The 24,498-nt window shown below is 37.9% G+C and overlaps 1 protein-coding gene and 1 pseudogene across 2 annotated transcripts in view; both read right to left on the reverse strand.

Annotated features, from left to right (window-relative positions):
* The window catches only part of Spink5 (serine peptidase inhibitor Kazal type 5), a 62,030-nt gene that overhangs the window by 1,461 nt on the left and 36,071 nt on the right, over positions 1–24,498 (reverse strand). For both annotated transcript variants that reach the window (XM_034518396.2, XM_034518394.2), the window contains exons 17-31: positions 24,311–24,438; positions 23,641–23,701; positions 20,651–20,778; positions 15,955–16,042; positions 14,341–14,468; positions 12,921–12,990; positions 12,130–12,257; positions 11,889–11,967; positions 9,198–9,325; positions 8,171–8,243; positions 7,392–7,481; positions 7,158–7,285; positions 6,483–6,579; positions 5,619–5,749; positions 871–961 (exon numbers count right to left, since the gene is read on the reverse strand). In XM_034518396.2, the coding sequence (XP_034374287.1) occupies positions 871–961; positions 5,619–5,749; positions 6,483–6,579; positions 7,158–7,285; positions 7,392–7,481; positions 8,171–8,243; positions 9,198–9,325; positions 11,889–11,967; positions 12,130–12,257; positions 12,921–12,990; positions 14,341–14,468; positions 15,955–16,042; positions 20,651–20,778; positions 23,641–23,701; positions 24,311–24,438 (1,548 nt within the window). The remainder of the gene's footprint in view (positions 1–870; positions 962–5,618; positions 5,750–6,482; positions 6,580–7,157; positions 7,286–7,391; positions 7,482–8,170; positions 8,244–9,197; positions 9,326–11,888; positions 11,968–12,129; positions 12,258–12,920; positions 12,991–14,340; positions 14,469–15,954; positions 16,043–20,650; positions 20,779–23,640; positions 23,702–24,310; positions 24,439–24,498) is intronic.
* On the reverse strand, positions 867–4,221 carry LOC117719944 (non-POU domain-containing octamer-binding protein pseudogene; annotated as a pseudogene).

Consider the following 24,498-nt stretch of genomic DNA (forward strand, 5'->3'; position numbering starts at 1 on the left):
TATGCACCAAGTATTGAGGTGGACACAAAGCAAACATGGCTTAACTTTGCTATTGATTGTGTATTGCCTCATGATAATAAACACTGCCATTAGCAGCATCTCACAGATAAGGATATGTGCTTCACAATTTAGTGGCTTTCTAAATTGTCAAGTTTGGTTGTGCCCCTGGTGCAATCCTTCATTAAATTCCTTCTTTTTTGGGTTATTTCTCCAGATAAGAATAACAACAACAACAATAATAATATAATGATAGATGACATTAATTTTTAGGCACAGTGACAAATATTCTGAAGTCAATGTATATTGAATGTTTTCAATAATTCATTGAGATATTAAGAGTTTAGATATGATTCACTAGAAATATTCTATATGAAAAACACCAAAAACAAGAAATCAAACTCATGTTTATTTTATTATAACACAATATTTTCATTTAGAGGTTTCTACATTATCAAGTTCTATGTCATCTAGCTTGGGAAAAGGACTTTAGATAGAGTCATCAGAGAGAATTTTCAAGTAAATAATGTTTAAATATCTTGTTAGGTATTGAAATAAGAAGCTATATCCTAGCACCAAGGAAAGTTAAATTCTTTGCTATATGGAGATTTGAGTATTATAAAGAAGAAGTTTCAATCTGGCTGTTAATGTCTGCCTTTCTTGGTCTCTGTCTCATCTTATAACTGGTTTATGTTTATTATCACATGCTTCAATTATTATTTAATTAACCTGTAATAATATGGCCAATTCTGGAGTCATATGACCTACTGGTATGGCTTCTCTGGTCAGACAAATTCTCATTTCCCAGTGCAATAGAAGCAAAGCAGGACCTACAGCAACTACCACCTTAACCCTAAATGTCAGTGCACTTACAGATGCAGGTGTGCCAGCAGATACTGTTTCCAAGTTGCTGTTCTCGTTACACATCCCTTGTTTGAGTATCTGTGTATTAGTCTGACGCATCCTAAAAAAGAAGAGATGTTTCAATGGTAGGAAAATACTCAGATTTAATAAGAGACAAATGTAGATAATATTTGAGTACCATGCAAACTGAAATTAGCGTAAAGCATAGGATATTCATTGAACCATTTCCCTGTTAGTAAATCTATGTGTACTCTCCCTCTTTTGTTGCTAATTTATTTTGTAATTCTAAGCCTATTTCACCACATTTCAACCATGAGAGAGTCATTAGGTTCTTAATATAAAGATCTTTTATAAATTTTAATCTCCTTCATACTTGGTGTGTGTCCATGTGTATATATGAGTGTGTGTCCATGTGTGTATGTTATAAACATTGGCACTCATGTAGCATGGCACAGATGTAGATGTCAAAGGACAACTTTGTGGCTTTCATTGTAGGTTTTGGGGATTGAATTCAGGTAGGCAGGTGGAAACAGCCAGCTGAACCATCTCACTAGCCCATGTAACTTTATTCTTAAAGCAGAAAATTAGCTCCTATGGAGAAATTTGATTATATCATATATCTATAATATCACTTTAGGGATAGACAATAGAACAAAATATAACAATACAGGGTTATTTCTAGAACTTGGAATGATATTTGAGAGAATTTCAAGACACTTCAAGACCCTTCACATAAGAAGTATTTTTTTAATGGCTTCAAATGTATTTTAATAAGATGATGCTGCATTACTGCTCCATTTCTCAGAAAAACTTTCAAATTGAAAGTATCAGGAACAAATCATAGTACACCAATAAAAATGCACCGCGTAACTACCTAAGATAGGCAAGACTAAGAGCTACTGTCAGACCTTCAACACACAGCAACCCTGTTCCCAAGATTGTACTAGGCCTATCAAGAAAAGCTGTGAACAGCAACATCAGAGACACAAAAGTGTAGTCCTTGCCCAAGAAAAAGATGGAGGCAAGTTAACACAAGAGTGTTTTAAGATATACTAAAATGAAAACTTCTGAGAGAAAATGTCTTCCTCAGGACATGAAGGGGTCATATATGAGATATAACAGAACTGTATGTATGCTGCAACCTCTGTGGACGTTTGTCTGAATTCTCACCTGGGAGTGAATGGAGGAATGGGGCTAGGTCATTGGAGAATGATTAGGTTTTGTGGTATATATGGCAGTGTCTCTGGGGTTGAGGGGAATAAAGATGAGAAAGCAATTAAAACACAATGAAAAAAGTGAGTGAGTGAGTGAGTGAGAGAGGAATGATCAGGATAAATGGGGCTCTTGAGTTCATTATCCTATGGTTCTCCAGGCCCTCAACAGTCAATATACTTCAGGAATGCACCAGACGGACTTGATAACACACTATACCACAGACTTTGACTTGTTAAACACCACCCCTCCCTTGCCCCTCTGCCTTCAAGCATACTCCCTAGAGTAGTACAAGCAGGGAAGACCTATCTATTGAGAAGAACCTCTACCACTTTTCCAGGGTAGAATTCTGGCTAGTCCAAAAAGGGCCCTTCTTTTAAGGGCTGCAGGAAACTAAACGATGCAACTTTATCTAATATCGGCAGCCTTTATTTGGAGCAAATTCAGCTCCTGGAACTGGACGGTTGACTGCAGGAGGAGTTCCACCAATTGTTCCAATTCCTTCCATTGTAGCAGCTTGGCTAAAACGTTCGGTTGTTGGTGGGGTCAATCCAAGGGTCCCATCTGGCATCATAGTGGCAGGTCCTGGAGGAGCTGGAGTACCAGGTAGCACAGGAGCAGGGGGCATAGCGCCTCTATTGTTTATGCCCATAGCACCTCCCATAGCCATTTAGCCATCTGTATCTCTTGTTCTCTCGCATCAGGGAAAGTTCCCTTGAAGCCTTCCTGCTGTCGTCACATCATTTCTTCTTGTTGTCATTGCATCTATTCCTCTCGGTGCCTGCATTCCTCTACCTGCCTGAGTTCTAACTGCTTTCACTTCTGAACCTCGCGGTTATGCAGCTCCTCCATCCTCCGAAGCTCTTCTTGACATCTCATCAAATCTTGCCTCATTAGCATAACCTGGTGCTCATGGCGTGCTGCCTCCATTTTCATCTCCAGCTTCTCACGAGCCTCCTTGATGTTCCGGTCCACTTGATCCTGCTGTTGCTTCTCCATCTCAATGAGTGCCTTCCAGCGCATGGCATACTCAGACTCAAAGGACCCAGGTTGTGCAAATCTGGGTGGCTGTTCTCTCTCCTTGTGAAACTGCTGGTTCTTTATAACCAGTTTCTCTGGAAGTCCCTCTTCATCATCTAACTGGTCCATAGGCTCCACAGTCACAGGTCAAGGAAATGTGGTTAGCAAGAAGGAGCCTTCACTGCATCTGTCCAGAGCTTTCCGAGCAGCTGGCTTCCCTGAGAACTCAACAATGCCTTTCCCCGAGGGCCTTCCTTGGTCATCCACAATGACTACAGCCCTCTTCACCTGACCAAACACAGAAAAGGCTTCTTCCAGAAGTTCGTTGGACACGTACTGAGGAAGGTTACGGACTGTAAGGGATGCACTGTGACAGGCAAAGCGCACTCGCAGCTGCTTTCCACGGAGTGGCATATTGTCCAGCTCCACTTTGGCAATTTCCGCTAGGGTTCGTGTTTCCAAGCCAATAAAGCCTAAACCTATATCCTTATGAATGAAAACTTCGCCTGCTTTTCCATATTTCTCAAAAACTTTCCTCATTTCTTCCTCAGTGATGTCAGGGGGAAGATTGTCCACAAAGAGATGGCTACGTTGGGCAAAGGTCTTCTCTTGGTTTCCTAAAATTCTTCAGGTCAATGGTCAAGCCTTCATTCTGGCTGCTGGCCTGCTGTCCATTTGCAGGTATCGGTGGGGGTGGCTGCTGCTGCTGCTGCTGCTGCTGTTGCTGCTGGTGGTGGTGATGTTGATGATGCTTCCTTGGAGTATGATTCTGCTTCTCCAAGTTAAAGGTTTTATTGCTCTGCATTTTTGCACCCTAAAGGAAACTTTACTTCGATTTGAACACAGCAAAGTGTCTGCCTCCCAGTCCTCTCTAACCCCACCTGCCTCTGCCCACAGTTCTTAGCTCAGAGTAAGGGCGACGCTGCACGGACTCCACCATCCCGAGAAAAGAGCCGTAAGAAATATTATAAAGGAAGATCCCACATCTCATCTCTGGTGACAGGGAAGGATGGTCTATCGCAGAAGTAGAATTTAGTTTTCGACATTGTTTAATGTGAACTTGTTCCTCTATAGCTTCATCTAACCCCTTAGAAAAAAATGGTCTCTCTTCCATGAGAAGCATGAGTCTTCACAAGAAGCATTAATCTCAGCTTTCTTAAGCACAGCATGTACCTGAAGTGCATTAAGTTTTGATTATGTGAGTAATTCCATGAAGCTTTCTTGAGTAGAGGGCCACCCTGAGTTGGCATAGTTAATAAAAAGTTTGATTAAATAATGCAAATGATAAAGGTTCTCAGGTTTATAATAAAAAAGTCATGAAGGATTTAGGGGTAGAATTCAGTATATATACTGAATTCCTGGAAAGGTTAATTCATTCCTTAAACAAATATTTAATTTCCATCGATATATTCATGGAACCCATGAACTGATAAGATGTTGAATCCACACATTATGCCTCTTTTTTATATTATCAAAAAAGTTTCCAGTCTCACAAATGGGAGTGGAACCACTGCATTGGAGTAAACCCACAATTATTTAGATGCAAAAAAGTGAGGGTATGATGAGTTTTGTGATATTTGATAAATGTGAGGTCTCTATCAGGCTCACCCATGTGGTAAGACAATAACAAGAATCCACATCAGGTTATAAAAACTTGATGTTAAAATGAAATGTATCACCACTGTGTACTTACAAGTAAAATGGTATGCTCATATTCACACGTATGAAACATAGCCACCATACTTCCAAGGAAAACTTGTCACAGGAAAGCTGAGAGAAGGTGACTGATGTGCATAGAGGCAATGAGAAGTTCTTGCATAATCAACACTTGAGAAGAAAATTGACAACACCCAAACAATTGGTGAGAGGATGAAACTCTTTGGACTTAAACTATGCTTTCATATGCAAGTTCTGCTCAGTAGCCAGTGAACTCAGCAGCTTAAGGAATTGTCTCCAATTTCTTCAACAAAGAAATTGAGACCCCAAGGATGAGATAATCACCCAAGATGTACAGACAATAATAAAGCTTAGAACATATATTATATAGGTCATTTATCCTAGTATGCTTTTTATTGTATGGTATTAGGTCCATTATGAAGAAGGCTTGGAGGTGATGGGAAATCAATGACTATTTTATAGTCATTGTAGATGTAGGTGGTACAGAACCCGTATGTGTGATAGTTCTCAACGGCTTTTTTTCCCCATGTGTCACACTCTATTGAATCTACATGAGTCTGCATGAGCTTATAGAGATGTTCTCCAATTATTCTGATTGTACCACCACTCTGATCTCCTACTACTCTAAATTATGAAGTAATAGAAACAATACAATTGTACTAAAAGAAATACTATCATATAGTTTTTGTTTCAAATATGAGAAGGATAAGTCACAAATTTTGAATTTTGGGCTGATGGTTAATAGATACCTTTAAATAGATGTAGTTAATATCAGTGTACTACTATTGGCAACATTACAGCTGGAAACCTCTACACTGGAAGTAGAAATGTACAATAGGGGTACTCACAGGTTTTCATGACAGAGCATACAAGGGTTGGCATATGTTTGGCCGTCATCACCACAGACAGGGTTTAAATTCTTTGGGCAAAGATAACCCATCCTGGGTATTATTCGGTAGTTTTTACACATGTCAGAGTCCTGCACAGGTAAAATAGAGAGCAAAGTTTCTTAAGAACTTTTAATGGGTTGTATGGGATTGGAGAAGCTTTGATTTTCCTAATTGCATCTGAGTCGATGATTAAGAAGAGGGCTGTGATATATATTATTCAAATGTACATATTATTTGACATCATATTGGGTGAACATAACTTATAAGCTTTGGCTTCTTTTAACCAGAGAATATTAGTATGCAAGAAGAAATAAAAAATAAATCAGTAAAAAAGACACTTTACCAATATGAGGCTTAGTAAGTTGGGCATGGTTCTAGGAAGGATTCTGGAACAAAAATCATGCTAGAACAATATTTACTTTAAAAAAAATTAATTTAATTAATTAATTAAATTAATTACCTTGGCAATGAACTTTTGTATGGGCCTGCTGCTTCAAGGTACTGATTACTATAAGAGATCAGATTCTATTCTGAAAAAATTAGGCCCTGCTAGCCCTGGTCTCTCTACTTCCCCAGGATGTACTCTGGTCTTTATCTTCTGTGATGGCAAAAGAAATATGCAAAAAAAATGTGCTTCTTTATCTCAGCCACACTACCTCCTGTGCTTATGGCAAAGACTTGTAAACAAAGGTTCTCATTATGCTGCTCCAGACAAATAACTAGGGTGCCTTTTCTAAAGTTGCTATTGAGTTACTGCCAGGCTTGCCAATCCCACAGGACAAAGGGCAGCTGACCTGAGAAATCCAGAGAGAAGCTTCTTACCAGAGAGGAGCTGGAAAATTCTGGATCACCTTCTTTAGTAGACCTAATGTGTGATGACTTTTCTTGAAACTCTGACCTTTCCAAAGCTTCCTTTTCACTGGGAGAAGAAAGAAGAGAATAATTAAAAAGAACATTCACAACAATTAGCTTTGTATCTTCTCCTGGAAAGACAGATCGTCTTGGGGAAAGACGAGGGAACATTCCTTCAGGATATGACCAGAAAGAGATGTTTTAAAAACACACAGAGTTGACTAACACCGAGATACCCTGATAATCCATCAAAAGCCATCTTCCATGGAAACTTAAGGTGTATTGACTCGTTCCCATGAGTGCTTTAAACCACCTGTGTCCACTCATCTTGAAATGTGTTTGTCCATCAATCAAATCATTTAGCCCATGAGATCCTTATTAATGTATTCTAAGCTCTACAACTTATGTTTTTTAAATGGCTTTTCTTTTGAATCAAGGATTTGGAATGAGTATCCCAGTAAAAACACACAACTTTATTTCCCATCTCCAGACCCAAGCACTCTTTCTGCTGCACCAAGTGGTCTTAACTTGTGGCTTTTGGTTATGTTTTAAATTTCCTCGAACTCACATACATGTATTCAATTAGCAATTTGTAAGAATGTGCGTTCCCTGCTGTCTGGCTCTGAGGATAATGATACTACTCACAGGACATCTCTGCACATGTGGCACTTGTTCTGATAAAAGGATCCATCAGCACCACGCACTGGTTCATCCGTTTCTGGACAGATAAGCTTTTCATTCATCATGAGATTTCGAAACTCACTGCACTCATCCTAGTAAATGAGAAAGGGAAGGTGAGCATGAGCTTTTCCTTTGTTGATGGTGATTTTCTCAAACTCAGCTTTAGGAGATATCTTTTGGCTCTGGGCTGGTACTTACTTCACTGTTCCCACGGATGGAGGACAAAGAACTCCTAGCCTGCCTAGGTTTGGCATTATCTGCTGTGTTATGAACTTCTCCACACTGGTCCTAAAAAGCAAGGGAACATAAGACAAGACTTGATAGACACCCCTCACCTCTTACTGATTTTGCCCTCCTCTGATGATTACACACTCTTAAGCCAAGGAGACTCTCACAGCAGTCTGTGCTAAAAATGTGATGGTCACTGTAAATGACTGAACAAAGATGTCTGCCTTATTATGAATCTTGAGATGCAAAGAGGGAAAGTATTATAATACATGCATACTATTGATTCACAGATGCCTGGAAAATCATCTGGAGGAAACAGAGGAAGACATCAAAGAGAAGATGAACAGAAGGCTTGAGATGTCTGCTTGCTATGTGAGTCATAGTCAATATCAACAAGCTGTCTAGAGCCTCCTTCCACATTTAAAGTGTCAAAGATAAACATGCTGTTGTGAGAGAAAGCTGTGTCCTTTGGTTTTCTAATCCATAATTCTGCTAAACAGAAAGACAATAATTAACATACACTATAGGAGAATTCTGTAAGAATTTTTAAAAGGATATATCCATATGTGTGCGTGTGCGTGCATGTGTGTGTGTCTTATATTAAGACCGAAAGTAAGAAAGCCAAAAGAAAATTTTCAAGTAAAATGTTAGTATCTTTATTATTTAAAGACTATATGGGAAGGTAAAATACCGAGGGTGATGGTGGTAAGGCCAAGATTTTAGTATTGAAGGTTTAATTAAAACACAACCTTTGCTTCATTTGTGGGCTGGGGGCGTGAGTTTTCTTCACCTCTCATTTTTCTTTCATTAGCTTCGCGCTCACTGCACAATTAAAAGAGAAAACTGAGTAGTATTTCTAGGATTATATTGAATTATCTTTAAGCAAGTATTTTTCATAATACTGAACATTAACAAATCTAATACTGTTGTCTCAACCCTTCAAAATATCTAGACATACATTATATGTGTTGTCTTTAATGGCAGGAATCTTCATATTCTTTTATAGCAACGAATTCAAAATTTACTGATTCTGTTGCTTTACTGTCATCCCAAATCAAGGAATTTTAAAGGACTGTTGTTTATTAAGAGAATATAGTGAGAGAGATGGCTCAGCAGTTAAGACCACTGATTGCTTTTCCAAAGGTCCTGAGTTCAATTTCCAGCAGCCACATGGTGGCTCACAGCCACCTGTAATAGGATCTAATGGCCTCCACTGTCTGAAGACAGCAACAGCATACTTGTATTAAATAAAATAAATATCTCTTAAAAGGAGAGAATAGTGTTTATTTTACCCTATCATACAGACAATAGCTTCATTTCTCCTCTTCTGATGCTTTACAGTAGTATTCCACTTAAACTTTCAGTTTTATTTGTTCTTCACATAGTTATGATGCTCCAAAGTTTAAAAACATTTTAGAAAATATTATCTCTTTGAATCTCTACCAAAACTGTATGTATGGTCATTGTAGTTCTTTCAACATTCAATATGAACGGCAGTTCCGTGAAATACATGGCTCTCATCAGTGCCTAAACTCCTTTCTTTAAAGACCACTGACTTGGAAACGTATCACCATAGTAGCCTCAGGTATGGTTGTGTTTCTTGTTTATAAGAATAGTTTCTCATTGAGTACTTTGAAAACCAACTGTCCTTTTCATAAATGAGGATGTATTTATCTCTAATGTATGAAACCAGATGTCACAGGTTTTTAAATGACAGAAATTCCTTTCTGGCAACAAACTGATTGATTAAACTAATTGGTAACTGTCTCCACTTACAACATCACTTGACACATGGCACACTTGTTAACATGAGTCTTGCCATCTGGGCCTTGAAAGGGATCATTTTCTCTGGTGCAGATCAGCCTTCCATCTAGTTGCATGCTCCGGAATTCATGGCATTGATCCTGACGAGAGGACAGGGAAACATATTGCTGCTGTAGCCTAACATTTATTATCTGAAAACACCAGGATAGTCAGAGAGGAAGAGACATATAGCTGACTCACTCTAAACATTAAGCATCTGAAAGAACCATGGTAGTGAGGTACAGACTCATAACAACTGGAAGAAAATAAAGAAAACGATATTTTATGGATGGACTTGGATATACTTTGTATAAATTGCCTTCTTCACTGGAATTCCCTTGCTGCCAAAGACAGCTCATTTCATTTGTACACATTGTGAATCTGTGTCCCAGATCTGCCTGTCTGCAGCTGTACTCACTATACAAAATATAGAAATTATGGTGGCATTATATACTCAGAGGCAGAGGCAGGTGGATTCTTGTGATTTCCAGGCCAGCTTGGTCCACAGAGCAAGTTCCAGGATAGCCACGGCTACACAGAGAAACCCTGTATAGCCAAAACCAAGCAAGCGACCAATCAAGCAACCAACCAAGCGAGCAAGCAAAAATATAGAATGAATTGAAAATATTCACCTGGCTGGGTCTCTCATTTCAATCTGTGAATTCCAGGAATCCAACTCAGAGTCCCATGCATGGTGGCAAATGCCATTACCTTCTGAGCCAGCTTGCCTACACAATCATGTCTTAAAGATATTTTCTATTATGTACATTACATGTTGGCTCATGTGATGTGCATCCATTATCCTCATTTTACATTTTATAAAAGGCTCAGAAAAGTTAAATAATCAAAGTAAATAATGGATTTGTGACAAGGAACCTACTTTAGAGAGTTTCCTTATTTTTAATTCTTTACTTTTACATGATGGAGAACAAAGCCATTAATTTATAAGAATGTAATACTGTCTTTTCTGTAAATAAATAAATTAAAATCCTTAAAACATTGTCAAGAGAACCGTTCCCATGAAATTTTACCTTGAACTTCCCTTAACTGTAAACAGACCTTTGGAGACGCCATCTTTAAAATACTGACAGTGAATTAGAGTTGCTTTTGTCCGTTCACAGACAGTCACACACATTTTTAATACACCAAATTCTTAAAATTATCTCTGGAGTTAACATCTGATCACTGTTTTACGTGTCTCGAAAACATTAGCTAGAATGATTTCCTTTTCCAGACGTTCACAGTACTGCACACATACATAAGAATAGTGGCACTTATGTTTATCTTACTGCCAGCTTCGGGGAATTATCTCCCGATCTTGTTTGTGTGTAGTCTCTTTCTCTTGAACTTTTCTTAGATGTAAAATTAAACAATTCACAAGATGTTTTGTGTGTATGTGTGTGAACTGTTTAGACATAAGAGTTTTCAAATCTTATTTTGATTTGCACTCATAATCTATACCTCTCTTTTGACACAATTAAAAGCAATAATTTATATTTAGAAAGAATTACAACTTTGTCTTTTTAATTGAATTTCATAGATTAGTGAGATACGCTGTATAATAATGAATATTCTGTGCTGTCCTTGTGAACAGGTAAGCACTATCAAAGCCCCAAACAACACTAGGTGGCAGTCAAGAGCCACTTGGAGAAGTCACCATGCACAGTCCACATTTACTTGTTTTCTTGATTGAAATTTTTGGTGCTTTCTTTTGCCTCCCTGACTCCCAAGCCCAGTCCCTACCCCTGGCCCAATTGAGTTTTAAAGCTTCAAGTGATAGTCACTTAGTGGGTAGTCACAACACTTTGATAATTGTTGCTGGTCCTGTGGATGTGTAGTTCCTGCGTTAGTGTTGTTTTCAGAGCTTAGAGTGATATGCTATATTTTTAATAGAGCTAGCCATATCTTTTTTTGTTTACTGTCAAATTTTGAGAGAGAGTGGGGATTTCAAAATAGTAGTTAAATGAATTCTCTTGACAACAAACCTATGGGTGGGCTTGTGGCTTTAAGATAGTCATTACGCTAAATCATACTGTCTAGGAGATCAGAGATCAGGCCATACCTCTCTTGATGGCTCTGGTATCTACCTCACCTGAGGTTACTCTGCTCTTTAAATTTTTTTTTGAGGCAAAATAAATGTGTAAAATATGTGCTGTTTTTTTTTTTCCACACTGTCTCCTAGGCCTATGGCAAAATCTTGCACATAAATGCTCCAGCCAGACAACTCTGACGCCTCACCTGAAACTAGCTTTGAGCTATGGCCAGGCTCCCCAACCTTAGAGCTCTCTCTACCTCTCTGACTCTCATGGTCTATTTTTTTTTGTTGTTGTTGTTGTTGTTCTTTCCCTCAGTCAAGTATCTCTCTCATGCTGTCTGATATAGCTTTTCTTTGTAAGCTAACTTTTTAAGCTAATGGGTTGGTTTTAGAAAGTCTGTAGCTTTCTCCTTTCTACCTCATGGTCCTCTTATATATTATCTCTGACATGACATCATTCCTCATAAGATTCACCTAGTTCATCATGGCTCAACTGTGACTCCCATGGGTCCATCTCTATTAATAAAGCTCACTGTCTGACAGGTAATTCCATGCTAGCTTCCACCCATCACCCATCTCTCTATAACACGAGCCCCCAACTTCATATATTAATATGTCTGAAATATTACCTCCTTATCGCCCTTGTTTGCCCCTGTGTTTCTCTTGTCTTCATCCTCTTTCTTTTTCTTTTCAGCAGCTTCTCTTTCCCTGAGAGAAGGGATTGAAAGAAACATTTCTACTAAAGTGAATAAATACCTCATTGGTTATAGGACTCACTTCTAATGGATGCTGTTCTGCTCAAACTGCTACCATGCAACTATTATGCTTTCTGGACTCCCAACCAAAGCTCTGTTTTGAAAAGACACTTACAGTCTTTCCTTGCACATGGCACACTTATTGCCATGAGTCTTGCCATCTGGACCTCGGGTAGGGTCGCTTTCCCGAGTGCAGAGGAGTTTTCCATTTTTCATTTGGCTTCTAAACTCATCACACACATCCTGAAATGAAAACAGGAAAAACACTCAGAAATGCTGTGGTTTTATAGTGTCTCACAAAGATTTCCATTCGAAAGTCTGACAGTCACTTAAGGCTGAGGTAGGTAGGACTACGACAGAACATCATTCATGTCCTAAGTTCTAGAGTTTGTAAATATGTTGCTTTATCAGTTACGGCTAAATGCAGAATTAATGTACCAATCAGTTGTATTTGAAGTGGGGATACTATTCAGGATTAATGGAGGGGACTCAGTGTAATCACAAAAGGTTATAATGTTCATGCCAAGGAATTGGTATCAGAAGGATAGTCAGATTGAATAAGCATGCTGCTGAAAGGTGGTCACAAACCAGTGAAGGCAGGTAGTTTCTAGAAGTCAAGAGGATAAAGAAACATCCTATTCTGGAGCTACTACAAAGGAACACAACTCCACCAAAACCTAGATTTTAGTGGGGTCATTTTAAACCTCTGATCTCCAGGAATAAAGGGCAATAGCGTGTGTTACTGTGAGTCATTTTCTGTAGTAACTTTATAGCAGCATTATAAAATCTCAGGTTAGCTCTGATGTTCTAAAAGAAAGATTTCCACTGACCATGTAGATAATCTCCATCCCACATTTTTGATGGCTTAAACCAGAAAGTCCCATCCAAACCTCAGCAATGTCTCACCTTTTTTTCTGATCCAGTCCCATTCGATCTTGAGGCAGAATTCTTGTTTTTTTCATCCAATTCTCTCTGCCTATGAGAGGAAGGGTGGATAGACATCTTGTTGGCACAAATGAAAGGATGAAGGGGCCTTGGGGCACCTTTTGTATCTATTTTTTGAGAGCCACAGCTTCTTCTGTTACTAAGATAGTAGGGTAAGGTATAATTTGACAACAATCTTTACAGTTAGTAGTCCAACTCATCTCTACTCTTAGTTCACATTCGTAGAGCAGTGATCCATGATTTTGAGATTTAAAAAATCATACTATTATTTTTAGAGTATGGCCCAAATAGATTTTTAATAAAGTAATAAAGAAATTAAAAAATCAAAAAATACAAGTAATAATTTTTTTAACAAAGTTAATTATTTAAAATAGAGGGTACCTATAATGTCACAGCATGGAGAGATTTTAACTATAGTCATTTCTCTGGTCTGAAACCTTTAGTAATTGCCTGGAGAGCTGGTAGATTGTTGCCTCACAGACAAATACCAGAGTTCAAATATCCAGCATTCATATCAAAAGCAGAGGCTAGTGTCAGATGCTTATAACCCCAACAATGGAAAGACCGAGGCAGAAGATCCATGAAGGCTACTGGCCAGCCAGCATTAGGTCTCCCAACAACAATATATTCTACACACGGTAATAACACAGAACGTGCTCTAGGCTTATGTACAGAAAAACTGGACTCTATCTAGAGCCCTCAAGTCCATTCTTCATGAGACTTTTCAGAAAGCAAATTTCACTTTTCTCATTAGGAGAATGTCAGTATTTTGGCAAGAGTTCATCACCTAGCCGAATGCATGGATGATACCTTGTGGACAGGAGGTAGAAATTAGTTATTAATTACATACTAATTAAATGCCACAACTAAAAGCATCCATAAAATGTTCATGATTACCTAGGATTAATTCAGTTTATAGGTTGGAATAGCAAAAATTGTGTTAGTGATCCTAACCAGAGTGGCTGAACTATGTCATAAAATACTCTGAAACCCTTCACCAAGGGGAAATAAATAGAAGTAACCAACTCCTGTTTCTGTAGTTGAGTACGTTTAATACACCTGACAAGAAGTCAGCTCTCTTAAACACTGTCCGGCTATTCCAAATGATCATCATTAAATCTCACTAGGTTAAGGAAAGGGATAACTTTCTATATTGATGACATTTAGAGGTCACAGAACTACAATGACAGAGGACAATCAGCCACTTTAATTAACTGATCCCCTTGGGCTTACGTTCCTTAGGAGATACAAGAAACAAAGAGACCATTGGGGTTAACGCAAAGAATGTTCATGGAGGGAGTCATGGAAAAGAATAAATATCCTTCATTCAGAAGAAATGTCTGGCTGTCTTTTAGACACACTTGCTATAAAAAGCACTTACAGTAGCTCTTTACACATGACACATTTATTGTTGTATGGCTTCCCATCGGCACCACGTACAGGTTCACTCTCCCGAGTACAGCTGAGTTCTCCATTTTTCATGCTTTCCCGATATGGAGCGCATTCGTCCTGAAAAGGCAGAAGAGAGCAGACCACATAGTTATTCAGTCTATTATGTTATTACTGAGTTCATGGAGTGATCAGCATCAAAAATGTTCCGAGCCCCTCTATGTCCCCTTTGCCCGCGAAAAAGGACACGTGAGGCAATGTTCGGGTGGTTACTACAACGAGGCTTTACTTCTTGTATAAGCAGAAGCGGAAAGACGGAAAGACCGGAAAAGGCACTGCTTAAATACACCCTAGAGTGATGTGTTCACTTCGGATTGGCTGTTCACTCATTACTCATAATATGCCCCAGGATGGGCAGTGACTTTTGGCGTGCTTTTTGCCTTTTGCACCTGCGCAGTCAGTTGTTTACTAGTGGGAGGACAGGATGCGTGTGCCATCTTGGAATGGCAAATGTATCACTGCTAACTGCGGCTTCCTACACAAAAACACATTTTTCACCCTTGTAAATATTTCATCACCTAGGGTTGCTGTCCACAGAGAAAGGAGACAGGGCTACATTCATCTATATTCTAATTATAATGGGCAAGTTTTCATAGCTTTATTTACACAGGGAAATTATAAAGTGCTTAAGGCTTGATAGCACAGATCAAAATTCAGAAAAGTGTATACCAAAGACAAAATCTACGTTTCTCCTTGTTCAGATGTATTTTCAATGAAACAGTATTTCCTTTGTTAATTTCAGCATCATTTATGACTCCTGCCCCAGAATAAGGCAACATTTTCATCAGAGAGGTTCCACTGGAGATGACAGACAACCAGCCTGAACATATCTACTTCCTAAGAGTTATTGAATCATCCTAAAGCAGAAGAGTTAGAAAGAAACAGAAAAGGCAGATTTTATTGCAGGTAGTATATTTGGGAGAAAAGAGATGGCCTTGGTTTCTCGAAGGCTATAAAATAGGTGAATAGGCAGCAGAAATATCATGAAATGATGCTGTATCTCATATAATGTTGTCATGTTGATACTGTAAAAAAATCTCAAATGTTCTCAAGGTAACTAAATTATTTTCCTCTATCTCTTTAAAAGAACATTGAGATAAGAGAGATGAGGTAATTTATTCAGAGTTTCACAAGTCCATATGGTAAGGGGCCAATTGTACTGAATCCACAATCTGCTTTGTTTTATCATACTGTCCTGCCTTGGAGAGTAGAAAAGTTAATTCTAAGACTTAGCTTCATCCTCAATAGTAAAGAATAGTGAAAGAACATGAAAGTGATGAGCATGAATATTATCACAAGGATTAGAGTGCTAATAAAGGGCCAGGAGACCGGGCAGGTTCACTGCCTTTAATTATTTCCAGAGTCACAGAGTAGCAGAAAGTGCTAATGCCTTGACCTGACTGGGCTGTCTGAAGTGGAAGACTGTTCTTCCAAGGACTTGTTGGTCTCGGCACCCCCTGAATTTCCCTTGACTTTGTGCCATGGCACAATCCCACTGTAATAAGTTTAGCCCACTCTGTTAGTGGAAGTCAGGACCAAGTCTCACCTTAGCCTTCCCACCACTGGAGCTCTGGCCTGAAGTGATTCTCTGATTTTCCCCTTCTTTCCTCTTCCTTTCTTCGTTTTCTTTTTCGCTGAAAGTTAGAAAGTGAAAAAACAACAGTTTACTGATGGAAGAACACATTTCTATGAACCTATCAAACACCTCAATTGGGTCTAGATTGGTTATCAGTGTTTGTTTAACATCTGCTATAGGCTCTTTTCTTGAAAATACCCCAGATGATTGTTTGGAGTCCTGTGCTTGACAAAGTTTTCATCATACTTAGGAAAACATATACTTAACTGCCAGCTAATTGGCATTTCCCAAATGGTTGCTCAGGACTTTAAGTTTTATTCCTTAAAATCTTTCCCATGTACAAGAAGACTCAAATATAGTCAGTTTTTAACAAGCATAATCTTCCTCCTATATTGTTTACTTTTCAAAAACAAAACACTGAAATCACCTGCAACTGCATTCTTTTTTCCAGCTTGCATCACTGTTGCCCATTAATATCTCCCTATCATCACCGGCCTTCACCTTGACACTTGTGTCTTTTCCCTTATTCTATATGCCCCACCTCCCCACTGGATAATGGCTGCCCATCAATCACGTTACATCAGTAACATTCATTGTTAGACTTTTTCTTCTTTTCCTTCTATTGATCACTGCTGTTTGCTCTTTCCTAAATGAATTATATGTCTGCCATTTCCTCTCCTAACTGAAACGTTTCTACATCCCTCACTATATATAGAACAGACATCAAAATTCTTTGTTTGACATTCAAAGTTGGTAAAGTTCCTAACTTCTAAGTATTTGTTTCTTATATACCACAACTCACTTAATTTAGACCTTATGCATTTCCGTTGTGTCAAATGGCACTGTCATTTATACAATCTTATCCCAATTATAAGATCCAGGTCTATTTCCACCTAAAACTTTCTATTAGCTGCTCATTCATGGAATTACTTTTTTTTTCAATGAACGTCAAACTTTATTTGAGAGGATTAACACAATTAAAAAACTTTTAACTAGATGGAACAGAAAGAGGAGAGAGAAGAGGAAAGGGAGAATGCAGATATTTTAAATCAGAAACAAAAGTGAGTGTTTTTTTATGGCCAACAAAAGTAACAGAACTGTATGGCACTAGAATTAGGTGACCAAGATGAAATGAATGACCCAAACTGTAGGAAGCCGCGGTTAGCGGTGATACATTCGCCATTCCAAGATGGCGCAGGCATCCTGTCCTCCTACTAGTAAACAACTTACTGCGCAGGTGCAAAAGGCAAAAAACACGACAAAAGTCACTGCCCATCCCGGGGCGTATTATGAATAATGAGTGAACAGCCAATCAGAAGTGAACAAGTCACTCTAGGGTGTATTTAAGCAGTGCCTTTTCTGGTCTTTCTGTCTTTCCACTTCTGCTTATACAAGAAGTAAAGCCTCGTTGTAGTAACCACCCGAACATTGCCTCACGTGTCCTTTTTCGCGGGCAAAGGGGACACAGAGGGGCTCGGAACACTAAACTGACTCAAAGTGATGTAGAAAGTCTGCATGGAATTGTATAGCTAATAAAAAGGCTGAATGGGGAATTTAAACTCTTCTAACAAAAGTTCAGTGCCAGACTTCCCACTGGTGAACTGAACCAAACATTTAAAAAACAGTTAAAGGTTTTTTGTATTACTACTTTAAAATTAATATGATATAACAATAATTGACTTGTAGCTTAAGTTGTTGAATTACGTGCTGTGCAAATTATATCAGTATTTTTTTATCCTTTTCTATGACCAGTACTTCTCTGACTTTTAAAAAGGGTTTTTTTCCCTGTTATTTTTTTCATATTTTTATTGGATGTTATGTTTACATTTCAGATTTTATCCCCTTACCCCATTCCCCCCACCACCCAGGAACCCCCTATTCCATCCCCCCTCCTGCCTCCACCAGGGTGTGCCCCCACTTACCCCCTACTCCCCCCTCCCTACCCTCGAATTCCTCCACACTCGGCGTTCAGCCTTCATGGGACCAAGTATCTCCTCTCCCACCTATGCCTGACAAGGCCATCCTCCCCTAAGCATACAGCTGAAGTCATGAGTGCCTCTCTTTGTGCTCCCAGGCTGGTGATGTAAACCCTGGGGAGCTCTGGTTGGCTGGCACTGTTGCTCTCCTCTTGGGGCCACCAACCCTTTCAGCTCCTTCAGTCCTCTAATGTCTTCATTGGGAACCCTTGATCAAATCAATGAGTTGCTGCGAGCATCCGCCTCTGGATATGTCAGACTCAGGCAGACCTTCGAGGAGACAGCTGCATCAGGCTCCTGTCAGCATGCACTTCCTGACATCCATATCATTGTCTATTTTTGGTGACTGCACATGGGACGGATATCAAGGTAGAGTGGTCTCCCGATGGACCCTCCTTGATGTTCTGTCCCACACTTTGTCACCATATTTGCTGTCTTGAGCATTCTGTCACTCCTTCCAAAAAGGACCGAGGCATGCACACTTGGTCTTCCTTCTTCACATTCATGGAATTACTAAAGTCAGTTACCAGCACTGCTTTTCTTTAGCAATCCCTGCTTTGTATTTCATTACCTTATATCCAGACAACAGCTGGTAGACTGCTTGTAGCCCATACGTGTCAAGTATGTGAATGTGAGTGTATAAAATATTTGGCACCTTTAAAGATTTCTGAATGTGTGATGGTCAAAAATTAATTCCCAATGAAGGCTGAAACAAATCCTCAACATTGCCCATATTGCATCATGCTTCACTGCAGCATTAATTTCAAACACTCTCCAATGTGTGAATTGTCAGCCACTCAATACCATAAAAAAGTAGCCTAATATCTCAACTCAGGTTTAAACCTATTACAGCTTATAAACTGCAGTGTTTTAAATTTTTTGTACATTAAAATTTTTATGTTTTTACTGAAACATAATGACTTAATTATGGGAAATAATGACTTTCAATTATCTCCTACCAACATTTTCAGCATAGATAGAGCAAACAAGTTCATGTTTTGATTGTACTATATTAAAGTTTGATTTTAGAAATTACTCTATGAGCTGCTGACTTATATTTCATAAAATAATTTTCAAATAAATTTGTCTTCAGATTAGAACATAATTTCCACCAATTTCTGAAATGACTTCAAGTGTACTTCTGTGTACTTCTGTGATTTAATATTCAATATTTATGCAAAACTCCATTCTTAACATTAATGATTATAAAATCAAAATATTACCAAATTTGAAAAAATGTAAAATGTTTTGTGTCCTGAAATAATAACTATTCATCCAAGATCTAATTCTTAATTTACAGTCTAACAATATCATACAGTCATATGGTTTTCTCTACTTAAAATGGCAACTAATTATTCTATTTAAAGTTCTTTATAACAATTACAAGTGTTTGATTTGCATATTTATTTTACATACCCAGAGATACAATAAAATTTTCTTAGTGGAAAGAGGTTGTGAATGGCAAAGGTTTAAGAACCTCAGTTGTATGATTTCTGAGGATATATCTCATTCACTTTTGTTTAATCATATACACTGATTATTATATGTGTTCAGTAAATGTCTCTTGAATGACTTGCTTATTTTAGATGTACTTATAAACTTTCAGTGATGCATTACATATGTTTTCCTAAAATATGATATTTCCCAGAACACAGAGTGATCAATAAAACTTTTCTATAAATAAAATAATAAATAATAAAAATTTTCTTCCTAAATGGAATTGCAAGATAAATCATAGAAGAGATCTATTTGACAATGGACAAATGTTTTATCAGGAAAGATAGAATTATCTACTGAGAGAACTAAAAAAATGCAATAATCTAATAGTATACTGTCTGTTTCTAGAATTATAAATATTGGAGATGATGAGATATCCACCTGAATATACTTTCTTTCTCAAGTAAGTAATATCATGTTCAATATTGTATGTGTGTATGTCTATCTCAATTATTCCCTTTCCCATTTTTCTCACTCACAATAGGAACTGCATTTGTGTGTTTCACAATATTACATATGTGTAAGTTTGCATGCTTGTTACTTTTTCCACTCCCTCTAGTCATTTTAAGAACTGAATTGTGTATCTCATAATATTATATATGTGTAAATCTGAATGCTTTTTGTCTCTACTATGCTTCCAACTCACAGTAGGGGCTTTCACAGTAGGGGCTTTCACAGTAGGGGCTTTCATATACAACAATATATCTTCAGGCTTGTTGCCTCTCCCACTCTCCTGATTCACAGGAGAAATTACCTTGTGTACCTCTCATATACAATATTATGTATGTGTATTCTGCATGCCTGTTTCTCTTTCCCTCTCTCAACTCCCAATAGAAACAGCATTGTGTGTCTTTCATATACAATATAATATATTTGTAAGTCTGCAGACATGTTGCCTTTCCATATCTGTAGACCGCCTGTAGGAACTACAATGTGTATCTCATTTGTAGTCTACATGTTTGTTGCTCTCCCATTCTCCCGACTCACAGTACAGGCTGCCTTGTGTGTCTATCATATACAATATTCTATATATGTGAGTCTATAGGTTTATTGCCTTTCCCAAACTCCCAAATCACAGTAGGAGCTGCATTATGTATTTCTCACACACAGTATTATATAAGTCTGCATTCAGGCCAGTTGCCTCTCCCCATCTCCTAATTCACAGTAGTAGCTTCATTGTGTGTCATACTTACAAGACAGCCTTGCACATGGCACACTTGTTGCCATGGGTCTTGCCATCTGGGCCACGCACAGGATCATTCTCTCGTGTGCAGAAAAGTTGTCCACCTTTTAAAAGAGCCTGAAATTCACTGCAATCAACCTAAAAGAAGAAGAGAATTACAAGGGTCTAAGTATTTTCTTTGTTAGCATTTTGTTGGCTTCTTATTTGGCACTTCTTGGAAGAGGAAATAAAAGTGACCAAAGGATTTTCTCCTCTGTTGATTTTATTGTTCAATTCCTAGCAAGCACACAGGACATAGAAAAGGCTTTGTTGGTTCATCCACTTTAAAATTGAGTCCTGGATCCACATGCGTGTACAATTCACTTACTAAACTGGATTTTTTCCTTTATATATTGTTTACATTTATTTCTTTAATGCATATGCATTTGTATACAGGGTGGATCTCAGAGGATAACTTACAGGAGTCAGCTTTTCCCTTCCACCATGTATGCCCTGGGAGTTGGACTCAAATCTCCAGGCTTGGTGTCAAGCACTTCTAATCACTGAGTCATTGCACTGCCTTCAAACTACATTTTCTGAGAATTTGGGCATAATCTTGCTCAGGAGTTTATTTGTTATTCTGTCATTACACAATTAAAGAATATACATATCATAAAATCAAGCACCTTCATATTCTGAAGAACCTCAAAGTCCCTCTATCATTCCTACTTTCTAGATTGATTCTACATAATATATAACAAAGATAATTTGTAAATTTTCGATTTTGCAAAATCTAGTAAGACATGCAGCTATTCCATTCCCATCAAGATGGTTCATCCCCAAAGGGAATTTCTACCAGACAGTTGCAACAAGTTAGCTACAGAACTACTTTGAGAGATATTGGAAAAAAACCCTAACAAATCTTATAAGATTCCTATATTTAAGGTTTATCTTCCTAAATTAATAAAAGATGATGAGTATGTTCCTTGAGACCAGTATATGAAGAATATTTTATTTCTTTCAGAAAAATCAGACATATTTTTCTTCTTCTAAATTAGATTTTTCCCAATATTTGGAAAAAAAGCTTTCCCATTCAACAACTGTTGAAGTCAGTTTATTAAAATAATTGGCTTTGGCAACCACTATTCCTAGCTTAGCAATGATAGAAGTAATCTATTTAACCATCTCAGAAGTACTGTGTAAGACAAAGAGTCGCTTGAAGATTCTCATCTGGAAGCAACTCCATATCTTAGACCTTCTACACAAGCTGTTTCTTTGTCATGACTCTCAATGTCTTGGAGGACCTACCTACCTCAGCCTTCCCTATTCAGATACTGTTTCTTTGATCCTCTGTTCAAGTCAACCCTTCTCTTCTCTAGAGACTTCCCACTGAGGCTGGAGAGAGTAACTGGAATTGGTGAATCTCACCCTTTGTTCTACAAGTATCTTTTTGTTATTTTTAAGTGCTACAGCTGCAGAGATGTTTCTTGACCTGCTCCTAGCTGAGTAGGGACAGGAGTAGACACAACCACAACACCAAATCACCTGTATCTTAAAAAAGCTGGGTCTCCTATGTCTCCGAATATTCTCTTTCAAGTGCTGTATATGCCCAGACACCACAGATTTTTCTGGTTATGGAATGAGTTTGACATGATCTGTTGCACTGATTCTCTTCCTTCCCTGGGGAGTGTTGAATACTTTCCCAAGTATGGTCTGACAAGTACTACTCTGTTCAAGGCTATGTCATATTGTTAGAGTTCCAGTTTCCTAGCAAGGAAGCTCAAATGAGCGTACTTGCCATTCTTTGTTCAAAATGTCTCATCTATAAAATAGAAATAAGAGTGTCCTTCGCGATTTAAATAATGGTCAGTGTGCAGGCAATATTTGTTTGTAAATGCAGCTAAGAGTGACTTCATTTTTCTCTTAAAAAATCTTCATCTCAATTTAAAATGCAATAAGAATAAGAAAATATACTTTCCACCTGGCTCTTTTCTTTTTCTGTGTTCATGGCATGATCACTTAAATCACTTAGCTGATCATAATTAGGAATACAATAAGCAGTGCATCTTGTCTGATGAAGCTAATGTGAAGGTGAGACCTGCATTATACTGAAGGAATTTCTCCCGAAGACATTGGAAACTTATACCACTTGCATTTTTAAGTTTGGATTCACAGTTGCTTGCAATTCAACTGTAAGCAAGTAATCCTACAGGACTGAAAATTCAGTGGTTCTTCAGAGATTTGATTTTAGTGCTCATAATCTTTGATGGGTGCAAACAAATTAGCACCGACTATGAGTTATTAATGAGTTAGTCATCTGAACCAACAAAAATATTTCTAAGAGATGCTGCATTTTAAACATTTCCCCCAAAGCTGACAAACAGAAAAAAGTGAAGCAAAAATGTTTTAGGAAGAATGCTGGGTTTGGATGTCAAGATTTCTATATTTAAATTCTATTCCTCTTTGTAAGAACTTTGAAATATGGCTGCTAATACCAATAAAACATCAATTTTTCAATCAAGATATTCTTTTTCTCTAGACTTAAATTTTTGCTACACAATCTGAGAATGACATAAACATAAAGTTGTATATTTTGATAAAAGTTTGGCCACCCATCTTCCATGACCCTGATATTTGTGAATAAAAATCCAAGAGAATCTAGACACACTAATGTGTTTGTAATTCTATGCCTATTTTATAGTTACAACTGCAGAGCTGGTAGTAGTGACAGAGATTGCATGACCAGAGAATGAAATAATATACTCTCTGGTTACTAAGAACAGGATTTGGTAGCTAGATAATTATATAAAACTAAGGATGCATAATAAATGCCTTATGGAAACATACTGCTTGGTAAGCTAATTTAAATATATAATAAGGAAAAAGTCTTGTCAAACTCTGGACTACATAACCCTTACATTTCCTTCAAGCCAGGCCTTCAATAATTCTGTGTGTGATGTTTACAGCAAAATAGCAAAATTTGACCTTTCTGTTGGATTTTGACTATCCCAAGATAAGTACCTTAACTTCTCTTTTAGCCTTTGCTCTGAAACCAGTTTCATTTTCCTTTGCTTCTTGCTGGCTGCAAGAGAAGGGTAAGCAAGAATGATTTCTAATACCAATGTATAGCATCTTTAACAGAAAATATCTCAGGTAGAATATCCCATTACTTCTGTGTTTCTACAGGCTTAGCTTGGTAATTGAAATGTTAGTGAATATTCTCTTCTACATTGCTCTTCTTCCTTTTAACATAGCTTAAAAATTAATACACTAATACCATCACAAACCACCAAATACTTCTGCCCCTATGTTTTGATGAATAAAGATTTATCTTTATTCCCAGAAAGCAACTAGAAAATGATTAGTATTGACAAATTTCAACTTGTTATCATCCAGTGACTCTATCTTTGTGCTAGTTATGGCAGTGACTTATTAACATAAATAAATTAAGATCCAGAACTTTTCTATCATCAACTCTGGGGATATCTGGTATTAGCACACGACACTACCATGATGATAATTTAAATATCAGAACACTGAAGCAGTAGAAAGAAAGTACTGCCAGTGTGTAGCTTGATGATAGTATGTCCCTCAAACTCAGTACAAAGAAAGATGGTCTTTGTTATTAATGTCCTGAAGTAAGCTACCCCTACATTTGGCACTGAAAAGTAGTGGCTGCAGCTATACTCACAAGAAGGCCTCACACATGGAGCAGGTGCTTTTATAGATCTTCCCATCCAGGCCCTCAATGGGGAAATTCTTTCTGGTGCAGGGGAGCCGCCCATTTCTTAGCTGGGTACGATATTTACTACATAGCTCCTGTCAAATGAAGGATTTGAGAACCAGATCACTAAATACTGCAAAAAATTTGCCCCCTAC

The sequence above is a fragment of the Arvicanthis niloticus genome, chromosome 14 (genome assembly GCF_011762505.2).
Source record: "Arvicanthis niloticus isolate mArvNil1 chromosome 14, mArvNil1.pat.X, whole genome shotgun sequence".
NCBI classification, from domain to species: Eukaryota; Metazoa; Chordata; class Mammalia; order Rodentia; family Muridae; genus Arvicanthis; species Arvicanthis niloticus.